This window comes from Phyllostomus discolor, chromosome 1 (genome assembly GCF_004126475.2).
Source record: "Phyllostomus discolor isolate MPI-MPIP mPhyDis1 chromosome 1, mPhyDis1.pri.v3, whole genome shotgun sequence".
NCBI classification, from domain to species: Eukaryota; Metazoa; Chordata; class Mammalia; order Chiroptera; family Phyllostomidae; genus Phyllostomus; species Phyllostomus discolor.
This window is the reverse complement of record NC_040903.2, coordinates 165,003,885-165,018,778: the sequence shown is the minus strand read 5'-3', so window position 1 is coordinate 165,018,778 and position 14,894 is coordinate 165,003,885. Positions and strand designations below refer to the sequence as shown.

Below are 14,894 nucleotides of genomic sequence, written 5' to 3'. Positions count from 1 at the left end.
CCCCAGCACAAGCCCTCATTGTTTTTGTCTCACTCCTGGGATCTGTCACCTGGTTAATGCATTTTACCTATCAAAAGGCTAACTTAATTCATTGATTTTTTCATTTGGGTGACAATATGTACATTTTCAATTAATGTAAAGGCACTTATAAAGTGCATTTTTGTGTAGGAAACTGCTGGACACTCTATAGATCAACTTAAATAAACCAAACCTTAGCTCACTCTTAAAATTCACACTGAACATTAAGGCAAATGGATAGAAAGAAGATTCAAGAGGGCAAACTTAAAAGAAACAATACATAACAAAATGAGGCAAATTGAAACAGAAGTGCTGTACCTATTGATCAGAGTAGTACAGCTGGTTAAGGACAAATCAAAGGAAGTCTTTTATATGATTTCTGTGTGAGATGCAATGTATAATTTTAGAAACTATTTGTATGAAGAAGGAATTATAAAATTTGGTGATCTGTTTGGGTGGAAAAAGCAATAGTCATTGCTTTTTGTTGGCAAAGGGGTACAATGATGGGTTTCAGGTGTACTTGTAAAGATGAATTTGACTTAATGTGAATTTGTATTAGTATAATTATTAAAAATACATATAAATTAATTAATGGTTCTTGACTGTGACTATACCTGAAAATCTTCAGAGGTACCTTTACAAAGCATTAATGCCTACCCCACCCTCAGCCTGAGATCTATTAAATCAGAATCTCTGGTAGACTGACCCCGGGCATTGGTGTTTGTGAAAGCAAATCTACCCAGGTGATTCCAGTGTGCAGCTGGAATTGAAGACCATTGGGATGCATCCATTTTTAATACTTTCAAGTTATAAATGTGTTCTATATATTTCCAGGTAAGAATGAATCCCATATACCTGAAGCTGACAGTTCACTTTTGAAACTAATTTCCTGTTGGAGAGACCAGTCTGTGCAGGTATGACACAGCTCATGTTCTTGAAATTATGGAAGAGCTACTTGCTGCTGTGTTTCGTCCCTACCCTCCTTTACTCAAAAGTACAAGTCTGTTGGTACTATTGTCCTCACAAAATTTCCTCCCAGGGCATTTCATTTAACAGAGCTAATACAGAGACTAACAATGAGGGAGGTTGAAAAGTGGAAGATAATTATGCAAGGATGCACCAAGTGAGGGGAAAGAACGAACAGAGCTAAGGAAGAGATGTTCATGTCATTAGTAACTTACTGCTCATTGAGTTTTTTGTTTGTGACAGAATTGTCTATTATTTTATTTCAAAATGTGTCATGATGTAAAGGTTCCTAGGTTTAGGAATTTGGTAAGTGTAATTAGAAATCATTTTTCTATCCTGAGAGTACATCATCTATGGGCGGATTTAGAGAGGTGGTTTCAATGCCCAATTTAAGTTTTTTTCTCTTCCCAAGCTTTTTTTAGGTCCTAAAAGCTCAGTGGATAGCTTTGTACATTGTACAAAAAATATCTGTGCATTGATTAGATAAATAATTATTGGAACATTATGATCTTATTGACTATCAAATTTGTATGACAAGAATAGCAATAACTCCAATTAAAAATTGTTACTTTTGGTGACAGGAAAACAAAGAAAATGAACTCAGAACAAGCTGAGGGGTTGACACTCTGAAGCCAAACAAACATAATCAGAGTGGCTATTGAAGCTTATTACCATGGCCTACAAGTTTTTATATGATTTGCCCCAGCTTAACCTCTTTGCTCATCATTCTCTCTTCTATTCTTACTAACCACATTGATCTTCATTTCCTCCTCAGGACCTTACTGTTTTCTTAAGCTGGGATTCTCATTTTTCCATTCATCAATCGCTCAAAGCCAACTTCTCAGACAGGTCTTCTCTGATCACTCCACCTAACAGTGTCCCCTTCCCTCCCCCAGCCCATGCCTCCAGTCCCATCACATACCCAGTTTCATTTTCTTTGTTGTGCTTGTTTTTAGTGGAAATTATACCGTGTGGGTTTTATTGTTGTTGTTTTGTTTATCTTCTATTCCTTGCTTTACAACAATTTGCTGAGAGCAGGGACTAGGTCTCACTGACCTCTCTTTGAGCAGTGGCCAGAAAACCAGTAGTGACAGTAGCCAGTCAATAAATATTTAATGAATGAATGAATGAATGAATGGCTATACAAAAAGACCCTGTGATAATCAAGTGAACATTAGTATATGTTGTCTTAATGAGCATACTAGCAATCACCCTAAAATAGTCTATTAAAGGTGAGATTTCTTTTTCTTTAGTAGCCAAAGAATTCCACAATGGGGAAAAGTCCTTAAGGAAAAGAATTCAACAGTACATTTATCCCGAACCACTCCAACTAAAGATCTTTTGTAGTTGTTCATTTGACCTTCAGATAAGTTTTAATGTGATTTGGACACATTTAGACTAATGGATCTTTTAGGTTGTATGATTCTATGACCTTGTGCAAAATGCTGGGAGCAGGAAAAATATTACCAGAGCATTTATGACTCATACTATAGGAAGTCCAGGCTTTACAGTTTTTCTCTCTTCTTGGCCACTACCCTGATGAATGACCCTAGAAGACAGATTCAACTTTATTTATTTTCCTCTTGTGTGTAGTGGGAATGAGAATTCCTGAGTCCTTTAGGAAAAACAGACTTTTATAAAAATTCATTTAAATGCTTCATTAACCAGTCCTCCAATAAAGCTGTTCATTTAAGAAGTTAGTTCAATCATTTTAATTTGAATCTACTTTTCAATGTATTTTAAGAGCACTAGGTGAGAATGGAATGCTTTTATAAAGTAGGGTTATAACTCCATTATAAAATGGAGTAGAATCCTACTTCAGAAATTGAATGGGGGGATGCCTTTAAGGGAGGAGTGAGGAGTATGAATGAGTTCATACTCCAGATAAATGAGTTCGTCTGGGGATTCTCTTCTGTTTCTCACCTAAGAAACATATCCAACAAAGAAATAAATGCTGGAAAAGCAAAAGGAAGGTTTTGGATTTGCTATTTTGCATGTTTCTGAAGCTTCGTTGGAGTTCTTGGGATTTTATAATCTCACTCCAGCGGGTGAAAAATGAGATCCAAGCCCCCAAGGCAGAAGTGTTACTTTTTAGGAGATGCTGAAAAGGCGTGAAAGGCCAGTGTGAGCTGAATGTTGGGGAAAAGCTTTTATACCAGAAAATTGGACATTGGACAACACACAGACCTCGGGGTCTCTTATGAGTCTTCATAACATTTTGTGCTATTTCACTTTGCTGTTTCATGGTGTTAGTAGAAAACCATTAAAATTTTTAGCTTGCCTATGGCACTGTAGTACTTCTAGTAATAAGTATATGTCCCAGATTTGTGGCTGTCTCTTTCCAGCCAACGAACTGGTAAAGCTTATTTTAAATCCCTGCACATTCCCTCACAAGTGTATAATACTTTGCATATGATCTGTTTTTAAGAAACTTGCATTTGGAAGACAGCTTTACAGACATAGTACTTTCAGTTCTAGCTATTATTAAAATCACAAAGTTTGTAAACCACTGTATAAATTTTATATTTTGTTGGGGTAAATTTTATCCCTACCACCTACAAATTTTTTTCTACTATATATACTATAGAAACTCAAGTATTGATAGTTAGACATTATCAACAAATTCTACTTTCCACAGTTTATATTTTTAAAGTGTACAGAATCTAATTTCAATTCCATTAGTATTCACTTAGTGCCCACTGTATACCAGATACTGTGACAATGTTATTACCTGCTTATAAGCACTGTCATTTCTCTGAATTGGAACCATGCTTTGTTGATTTCACACTGAGCATAAAGTGTGTATTTTGAGTTTGTTTCCAGCTGGGGGTGTGCCATTCAGTATTCGCTTTTAGGTTTTGTGGTTCTGAGTATCCTACTCATTATTTTAACATGTTTTATCCTGCTATTTTTACTTCCCCTTGTTTTTTAATATTATTAATAATTCTTATAATATGTATTTGTAGTGACAAATATGTCAAAAACAAAATTCAATAGTTAAAAATGTGGTCATAATATAGAAATCCAATAGTTAGAAATGTTACGTGAAATTACAAAAATTCCCATATATTTTTAAGGAAGAATACTGACCCAAGTTGTTATAGACCATTCTACTCAGTGGGATAGAAAATATTCTAAATCACAGTTATGGGCACTCCTTAGAGATGATAACAACTGCAGGGAGAGGGCAGCCAAGATTCCAGGAAGGAATATGGCTAAACTGCCCTTTTTGAGGGCTAGACCATAAGTTAGATGTACCATGGGTCTGAGACATCCTCCACTACTAGCCTTCTGAATTAGAGTTATAGACAGAAGAAAGTTCCACACAAGATTCTGTGGCTGGAAGCTCTCATTCCAGCGTCTCACAGTCTCACAGACTTTGTTTTGTGAGTGAGCACATGAAGACCCAGAGAAGGAAGTATCTGAACTTGCCCAAGGCAGCATTTGTAGTTACTGCGTCATAGATTTGGCAGAAACTTGGGCTTTCTCATTTCTGACTTGGAGCTCTTTAGACCACATCATCTACATCTTCTAATCAGTACTGTCAAATAAAACATGTAACAAAATTAAAATGAAATTCAGTGATGTAAAGTTATTTATGAATAATTTAGTTTATTCGTTCATATGATATACATAAATAAGCATGGTTCACCAAATTGTGATGGAGTATATGTTAGTAAGCATTATTTTAATAGTTAATATAATATCATATGTTATAACATGGTAGATATTGATAGGCATGATTCACCAGTATCATGATGTGTGGAACATGATATGTAGTTAGATTCATGGCATGCAATAGCTGACACAGTGTTGAGAATCTCATCATGTGATATGCATGAGGAAGCATTACGTACCTGTACTGTGACAGGCAGTACTATGATGTCAGTAGACATGGTATGCAATGGTACAATCACTTCATTCTACCTAACCCAGAATTTGAGTGGACAAGAACAGAGGGATGATCAGTAATCAAGAAGCCACTCTGATACATTTGGGAAGCTTCCCATATTGAAGGTCAAGGGCCTGGCTCCTTCTCCCCTACTAGTTCAGTAAGTGTCTGCCATCAGCAACAGCTCTTTGAGTGTCCCTACAGTCTAAAAATCTCCTATGCTGCTATGCCACATAAAAAAGACCAAATAAATATTTAGATGAATATATGTTCTGTTTTTGGCATCAGCCTCTCTCCATACCAGTCTCAGTTAGTGTCGTCCCAAAGCCCAAGCCCTAGAGATTGTCTGAGTAGATGGAGATAATACAGAGGAGATGGTAGGGCATGAGTCATTGGAGAGCAGCCTTTGGAGGGGGAAAGGAGCAGCCATTGGGTTGTGGCCATATGAAAGGTCTAACTGTCAGCCAGAAAAGGATAATGGAAGGTGTCCCAAGTTCACCTAGATCAGTGGTGACCCTCCTTTTTCTCACTGATTCAGCACATGATTTTCCTTGAACTTAACTCCTGGACCTTGTCTCATTCTCTCTGGAAAGAGGCTAAAGTACACTGGCTTTTTACTCAGGGGTAACAATATAGAACTTTGAAATGAGATATACAAAAGGACATAGAAGCAAGGCTCAGAAGGCCCATTCACAAAGTCTGAATGGAACTTGGGATGCCTTGTCCCAGATTCTTCATTTTAAAAATGAAGATAGTGGATAGATGCCCTCAGACAAGCATTCTCCCTCCCCCTCTACTGAACCACAGATCCTTGACTGGGTATATACAATAATCAGAAGTTGAATTTTGCAGTATTTTGAGCTATGTAAAGCCACATGCACTGAGTTTAATGAGATTTGTTATTAAAGTTTTGTCTTCAACCTTCTGTATTAGACCTAGTTTAAATCAAATGTTTTTAGGCAAATAGTGCTTTAAAGCTAGGCATTGTTTGAGGAGCTAAACTTGTCTTTAAGAGCATTATGATATACTCAAATTAATTTTATGTATTTTCTGGTAGAAATGAAAATGTCTTAGTAGAAAGAATTCAGAACTTCTTTGTTTTCCTCTGTAATCTCTTGCATTTACAAAAGAACAATGTGTGGTTTGGGTGCCAGTTCTCAGTATCTACCAATTGTTTCAGATACTAATCCGGGTGGAATGGAGCATTGCAATTTATATGAAACCTTCTCATCAAAATTCTAGGCTTTGGGTTTTGTGCAAGACCCCAAATATTTGCAACAATACTAAATATAATTTTTATGGATACACAAACTTAACAGGTAACCGAAGCAATACAAGCTGTTCTTTTGGTGGAAGTTCAACAGCACATGAAGACCTTGAGAAAGACACCAATCAACAATCAACCTGGTTCCATGACTGAAATAGGTAACTATCAGGTGATACAGACGCGGCCAAAGACGGAATGGACTGAGGAGCTGGAGTTACAGTGCATTACAGACAGTTTGCCTCTGCACAGTGAGTACAAAATTTATTGGCATGCTCTTTCATCAGAATTTTTCTACTACTTAGTACTTGCTGAGAATATGAGTTCACAATATATCATTACTGCAAAAACCGAGCCAAGTGCCCTGTTTTTGACCTGTTCTGCTATCAATTTCCTCTTACAAGTGTCAGGTTTTTAAAGAACTTCTAAATTGTATTAACCACTAAATATTTTCCAAAACAAAAATTTATATCATTTACAAAAATGTTTTGAAGTTACGTGATTAAAATTAAAAACAAGATTAACAGTTATAGCTTAATATATTCTAGGGATACCCTGATAATAATGGGTCCTAGGTTTGTTTTCATTTGATACCTTGATAATAGCCATATGCCAGATTTTTTTTCTTTTTTGGGAATAAGAGATGCAATACAAACTAATATTAAAGGGGCTTATAGTTGGACCACATTATTTTATAACACATTTTATCTTCCTAATTTTATAATGATGATGCTTATGGTTTATGGCTAGTGAACCTAAATTTTTGTTATAAAACATTAACTAATTTTCAGCCATTACTGTGACTTTAAAAAAAGAAATAAGAACAGTGAAAAAATCAGTATAAATTTGATTTTCAAATAGTAAGCTTTTAATGAACAAATTTATTTATAATATGATTAAATGCATATTTTTGTCAGGGAAACATGTTAGAAATTTACTTGTTCTGGGTTGTTAAGAATTGTTAGGTACACAAAAAGAACTTTATTTTTATTTATTTGGAACTCAGAGAAATGTTGCTGTTATTAAAATGTTTAAATCTCAGATGAGGTGTTATTCTTAAAAATGCATTATACTTATTTCTCCTTACTATTTTTATAAGATTACTGATTGGAGAGCACTATGTAATGATAGAAGACATATAGCAGGAAAAAAAAGCACTTCTTCAGTGAAGGCGAAAAATCAAAATAGAATATTTCCCGATACCAAGACAGCTATTGAAGATGGAAAATTCAATAAGTAATTTGATAAAGCTCAATGGTGATTTCAGGTCATTTATTTGTTTGTTGTCCAGAAATTAGCTTTAATTATCTGATAAGTTCACTCACTTGAAGGAGCTCCTTTTTGATCATATCATGTAATTATAGTTGTATTACATATTTCAAGCAAGAAGCATAAACATCCCTTTTTAAATGAATTTTCAATGACTATATTTGAGCCCTTGATTCTTTGGGAGAGGCACCCTTAGTATTATTAGTAGGTTTCTCCCAACTCTCCAAAGACTGCTAGTGCTGTTCATCCTTTGTTAATGCTCATTAGGTGGCATATCTGCACCTTATTCCTAACCTTGACTGTCTAAATTAGCCATTGCCCCAAAGCCCTATTTTCTGGATAAGAAATTCATGGCAGGCTATCAAGGTGAAACTTTTGATGTTTTGCTATCACATGGGTTACCCACTATTTGAAGTTTCACTGAGGCCCTGCTCTGTCCCCAGTTAATTATTGGGTATAAGAACTATCAGTAGTAGGGAGTTTACTTACTATGTATGACTAAAGACATCCAGATTCCATGTTAGACATTAACTATCTTTTGATTATTACTGAATGACTCCTTGCCCATGTTAAAGGAAAATTTAGGATTAGTTTGTGATAAGAATTGAAACACAAAAATACTACAGCTACTTAACATGTTTGTGTATAAAATTTAGAATATTTTATTTAAACGAAATATGCTCACAAAAGTCTGAGCAAATATATTTTGGGGAAATGCTGCCTGCAAGAAAATATTAACTGCAATTACAAGTAAATCAGAAGCACATAACCTATACCGAAAAGAAAATTTTTCAAGTAATATTATATTGGATATTAACATTGCCTTTTCCCTCCTTTTAGGAAAGATTTATTTTAAAAAAAACTAGTCAGAGAAGCTTAGAAAAACTATAGGAACCTTTATACCCTTATTACAATGATATATACTATATACTTGATGGAATTAAAAAATTCAATCACTATAAAAAGCTATTTGTTACTTTTTAAAAAATTGGTTTGGTTAACACTGGTTCATAGGGTCATATAGCTTTTAGGTATACATTTCTATGATACATGATCTGTATATTGCATTGTGTGCTCATCACCCAAAGTCAAATCATCTTCCATCACCATATATTTGGCCTTCTTTGCCCTTTACTACCCTCCACCCCCTTCCCTCTGGTAACCACCATGCTGTTGTCTCTGTGTATCTGTGAGTTTCAGTTTTATATCCAAGATATGAGTGAAATATGTTCCTTGGTTTTTTCTGACTGACTTATTTCACTTAGCATAATATTCAAGATCCATTCATGTTGTTCCAAATGGCAGTATTTCATCTTTCCTTATGGCTGAGTAGTATTCCATAGTATATATGCACCATATCTTTATCCAATCCCCCATTGAAGGACACTTTGGTTGTCTTGGTCACTGTAAATAGTGCTGTAAGTAACATAAGGATGCATATATTTTGTGAATAGATGTTTTCTTTCTTAAAATTTTCATTTATTTACTTTTAGAGAGAGGGAAAGGGAGGGAGATAGAGAAGGAGAGAAACATTGTTATGTGAGAGAAACACTGATGAGTTGCCTCTTGCATGCGCCCAGTTGAAGACCTGGCTACAGGCATGTGCCCTCACTGGGAATGGAACCAGAGACCTTTTGGTTTGTGAGCTGATGCCCAACCTACTGAGCCTCACCAGTCAGAGCTCCAGTAAATGTTTTCAAGTTTTCCAGGTAGACACTCAGAAGAGGGATTGCTGGGTCATATGGTAAATCTAATCTTATTTTTTTGAGGAACTGCTGTACTGTTTTCCATAGTGGATATACCAAACATTCAAAGGAGATTTGATGACTATTCTTCTCAAACTCTCCCAAAAAATTGAAGTAGAGGCAATCTTTTATTTATCTCACATGTCTTGATTCAAAGGTTAAAGAGATGGTATAGGTACTATTCAGTAATGTGATAATTCTTCAACTTTTGTAGGCAGATTTACTTAGAATGTCATTGCAACATATATTATTTTACCAAATATTCTTATGATAAGTGGTTTATTTCACTTAATTTTATCAGGTCCTTGCTCCTTTGTCCTCTGTTAGCTCTCTTCCACTATATATATTTATTCTTTTTATTCTTAATTTAATTTCTTTAATTTTTTCTTGCTTTCTTGAGGCATTCTCTTTGCAAATCATTCTGAAAGTAACAGATGATGGTTTTATTGTGCAAGAATACTAAAAAACTTCTTTAATGCCAGGACATAGTATACAAATATTTGGTTTACTAATAATAGTAGATCAAGAAAAATAATAATAACAGCAATTATCATGCCCTTAGTACACTCTAACATGATACTAAGCACTTTATGAATGTTATCTCATTTTTTTCCTTTGATTCTTACATAACTCACATGAACAAAGTCTCTGTTTTCAACAGTTGAGTCATCTATGTAAACAATTTTACAGTTCTTTTAAGTGTTCATGGAAATGAAATTACAAATACAACTGAAAAAATTCTGTGAGAAAAAGAGATTCCTGATAAATTGCCTCTTTAATTTTTTATTTGACATAATCATATGTCTCCTTCATATATATTAAATGATATTTTTAAAAACTCCACTACCATACACAGCTATATTGAATGCCACCAATTGTATGTATTTTGCACCTTGAGACACACTTTCTATTATTATTCCTTTTTTTTTCAGTAAATAAACTGGGACTTAAAAGAGAGTATGTGCCTTGTCTACAGTCAAAAAATTACTAAAACCAGGGATGCAACCTCAGATATTCTCTTAAACACTGTGTTCTTGTCCAGTAAACTGAATTTCCCATACTGGCAGCTGGAAGGCAATTTGCTCTAAATCAGCTTGATCTGAAAATTGAATAATTTATTGAATGGTTTTCTTAGGTTTTTATTCCTCTTTCATAAATCATACTTTCTATTAACAAAGAGTGTTCAATCGTTGCCATATTAGCCCTTATAATAAAGAAAATCACGAGATTTCTTGAATTATTTGTGCATGAGATGAATTTAGAAAGCAGTGGAAAGGAAATGAAAGTTGAAGCATAATGTGTTTGAATTTTATAATTTTGTATCTTATTTATTCTCACAGTTTTCATTTCTTGCATTTCACAGCATGCATTTTATTTGAGATTTTAACATTTGTGTCTTGGTATTTTATGGGAGAGCAGTAGATTTTATCTGGGTTTACATTTTTATAATGACTACATTGCTATCTTCCTTAAATCTCTTTGATAAGAAATTGTATAATTAACACTCACATTTTTAGCTAAAGTGACAGTATTTTCTATTATTAAAATACATTTGAAAGTTATTTTCCTTTATTTTTTGAATGGGATTTGGATCAGTTTAAACAAGTGTTCTAAATTGTTCCATTAAATAAATTGGTTTAAATAGAAATGGAGGCTTTGTAGATAAAGCTATCACCTGGAATTATAGGCTGAATTTAAATTCACATTAAAGTGTGTTTGTGAACATCATGCATCACATATAGGTATTACAAATAATCTGTATTAGATGCATCGCTTTCAAAGACTTATCTGCAAAATTAAATAATGAAAATGTGCTTTGTCTAAATAAAACCATGCACATGTAGTAAATCAAGGAAATAAACATTGATTCAACAGAAGAGTTTTGTGGCCCTGGTGGCCAACAGCAGAAGGACTGGCTTGGGACAGGCCTCCTCAGCCTGCTGAATTCCTCAGAAGGAAATCTGTCTAGCTGTTGAAAGGCTTTGAAACATAGTTGACTACTTTACAGGGAAATGCTTTCTTGACTGTATTTGTAGCAAATGCATTTTCCACCACCCTCTGTGAGGTCTTCAGGCTAAGTGAGAAGGCCAATGTGTTCTTCTTTGTGGCCACTGAAGTCATTTAGGAAAGGTCTGTGTGATATGAGTGAGCAAGGAGCAGAGAAGTAATGGGGGGAGGAGCATTTAATAGAAGGCCTTAGTTGTGATAGTGAGACCTTAGGTTCTCTGAGATTGAGTGGCAAACCATTTGAGCAGACAAATGGCACATATTTTGATGGAAACAACATTGAGGTCCAAGGGCCAAGGACAGAAGCAGGGAGACTGGTTGGGAGCCCATTATGCTAATCTTGATGATGACAGCTTGGATCAAATATGGTGGTCTGGATGAGGAAGTGAAAAGTGGTCAGATTCCAAATGTATTTTGAAGGTATAGCTGCTAGTATTTGCTGATGGATTGGGTATGGAGGAATGAGATGAAAATCAATACTTATATAACTTCAAACAAAAAATATTTGATGCAAGGCTGACCCCAGTATTCTGGTTGATTTCTATGTTGGGCAGTGCATATGGTGTCTCAAGTGTGCAAAGGAAGGTCTTGTCCCTGCTGTGTTCGGTTTCAAGTGTCCCTGCTTAAATGACTTCTAGTGTCAACTAAACTAACCCTCAGAAAATGGACAAGATTTTCCAGCCAAGAAACTGTGGATTGAAGATAATACTAATAATGCAAGCTTAAGCAAATAAGATGCAAATGGCATTGCAAAACTTAGCTTAAGCTACATAGGTGTGTGTGTAATATTCTTTGGAAATTTCTACTTTTGGGTATATTTTATAGTGGACATAATGTTGGTATACTAATAATGTGTGTGTTGTTTGCAAACAAACGTACTTATTGGTGGTGCATGCTTCAGAGCTCCTTTTTGTTTTGGTTTCTTTTTGCAAGAAAGTATTCCAACCATAGCCTTTGGGTAGATTGAGGTTAAGTAGACAGATGTGGTAAGCTTTTGGTTATAGGGTGTTGGTAACTCAATATTCTATATTGCACACTGTGCTAGCTCTAAAACTTTAAAGAAGTCTTCATGCATCACTCCTGTATATCACCCGTCTCTGCCTCTGTGCACCAATCCAAGAGCTGGGGATACCACAGAGAACGAATTGGAGATCTTCAGTGGAAACACAAACCAGCATCAAAGTAATCATACAAGTGTGTCAGACAGTACAGAGGAGGCTGCAGGAGCACTTCAAATAGCTACCCTACTCAGTCTTCAGGATCAAGAAATCTTCTTAGGAAAAAAAAAAAGTTGTCTAATTGAAGTCCTGAAACATGAGTATGATTTAATGAAGCAAAAAGTCGGAGTAGGGAAAGGTAGCTCTTTGCTAAGCCCAGAAAAGCCACCTATGCTTGTTTCTTCCTCCCAAGAATCATCTGATTAGCACATGCATGAATGAGGAACTTGGGCATTAGAGAGAAACCCATGTCTTGGATTTCTTCTCTGGAACACAGCTGTACCCTCTTTGAATCTTACTGTGCCAACACCTGTTGTTCCCTAACCTTCTTCCTTCCAGAATAGTGACAATGATAATGGCAATGACAATTAAAGCAGCTTACAATGATATGGCTTGATATAACTTAACACAACTTCACATAACTTAAATCATTTGTTCCAGGCAACATCTGTGGAGATAGGTAATATTGTTATACCCATTTTATTATGAGAAAATAGATAAAAGAAGTTAAGTAACTTACACAAGGTCTTATTACAAAGGTAGCCAGGAATCAAACCCAGGAAGTCTGGTCTCAGTACCTGGATTCTTTGTCACTAGCTGCCATTGTGCCCCAATTAACCATGATTCTCCTTAACTACTTCTTAATTCAGCAGATACCACCAGTGTCTCCTATATGACAGTTACAGAGATAGGTATTATCTAACCTGGGAATTATAAGGCAGCAAAAACTGAGATATTTGGCATAACAACAGAAGAATAATTATCTTGAAGAAGTCGGTCAGAAAATATGGAATACCTAATTTCTACTAACCTTTGGTATGGCACTATAAGCTATTCCACCAAAGGTGTGCTTAATACTAAAGATTTTTATTTGACATACAAATTTAGATAATTAAGTTCTAGTGGTTAAAATATAGAATGTTTTATGACTGGGAACTGGAAATTTCTACTGTGTAGGTGGTAGAATGAAAAAGATTTGGCATACATACTAAGTGAAGGGGCTAAGGATTAGCAGTGGGTGAGAAAGAGAAGAGGAAATTTAAATTTTTTTTTGATTAATTTGGATCATGTACTAGACAATCTTAAATAGTAAGATATTCCTATGTTAGATGAAGACAAATTTATATATAATCAAATAAATTATTTAGCACCTAGAATATATTGCACACCTTTCAAAAAACACTTTTGTCATTTGAGTTTAACATATGTCCTATTTCATTTTCAGCTCCTTTTGAAATTGATGGAGAAATTTCATCATTTCTCTTTTTCCTCATATAAATTCTTCTGAACTTCTCCACTGCCTCTGCCCTCTCTGTATCATCTTAAAGATTACATTGCCTTAGAAAGACTGATAGAGTTCACTGCTCTTTTTCCAAAAGTAGTTTCATCTTTCACGGAGATTGAGATTGATGATTTTCATCTTGGCATATGAAGAACTAGAGTATTTCATCGTCTTTTTTCCTCATGAGCAATCAGAATGCCAACCTGGCTTGATTGCACAGAGACTGCAGCATCAGGAATTGAGTTAAATATTTCCTTGGTAACAGTTGTGCAGGCACCGCTTATTGATTATTGTCTGCATACCCATTTAAATGTATTGACAAAGAAAAAGTGATCTAGACTCTGTCGCTGAAATCGATGTGTTTTGTGCTATTGTTCTCCCGCACTGAGACCGGCCTCCCAATAGTGACCCCTCAAGGACAAGGGTCGGGTCTATTTATCTTTTTTCCTCCCATCACCTAGGATAGTCCTTCACCTAGTAGCTGGTAATAAGTGTTTATTGAGTGGATGGATGAATGGATGGACCGGGGGATGGCTTGTACTAAAGATTCAGTTAACTCCTAATTAGTAAGAGAAAGAGGAGACAAGGAAAATCAGCTGATTGCTTTTCTTTAGCAGCCAGATATAATGTGGAATATAAACTAAAATTGTGCTTTCTAAGCATCATCACCCCAGGATCATGTGGTACACACACAGCAGGCTCACAAAAAAATTAAATATAGACACATGAATGAATCAAGTTTGTAATCAGCCAGAACACTTCTCTTTCCTGATGGCTGGTTATTTGGCTCTTCACTGCTCATTTTGTCATGATCTGACTTCAGTCTGATATTTTAGGGAGCCCCAAGCCTTGCCTTAAACTTGTCTTTGTGTTCCTCCTTTAGCTCCAGTTTTTCTATGGAAGTATTTAAGGCGCTGTTATGTCAAACACTATTTCCTCAGTTTTTGGATTCACATCCTGGGTTCTGACTCATCTGCCCCTCTCTGGACTTCTGGCTCATTCCTGATATCGTAGCCAAGATCCCTTTGGCTGCAAACCTGGAGCTCTCTTCACAACCTGGCTCTCCTGAGTCAGCCTCCTCCCTGTGGACTCCTTTCCCACTCCTGAGCCTGGGACTTCGTGTGATGTTAGTTCCTTCATCAAATGCAATCCCGTTAGCCAGTATGGGCATGCATCCCTCATTCTGGAAACAATTTTGGTATGACTAAATTCCTTGAGAGAAGAGCAGGGACTT

At 35.6% G+C, this 14,894-nt stretch overlaps 1 protein-coding gene across 5 annotated transcripts in view; it reads left to right on the top strand.

Moving 5' to 3' along the window:
• WDR72 (WD repeat domain 72) overlaps nt 1-14,894 on the top strand; it is a 202,171-nt gene that overhangs the window by 117,938 nt on the left and 69,339 nt on the right. For all 5 annotated transcript variants that reach the window (XM_036033779.1, XM_036033790.1, XM_036033772.1 and 2 more), the window contains exons 17-18: nt 853-932; nt 6,196-6,391. In XM_036033779.1, coding sequence (XP_035889672.1) covers nt 853-932; nt 6,196-6,391 — 276 coding nt within the window. The remainder of the gene's footprint in view (nt 1-852; nt 933-6,195; nt 6,392-14,894) is intronic.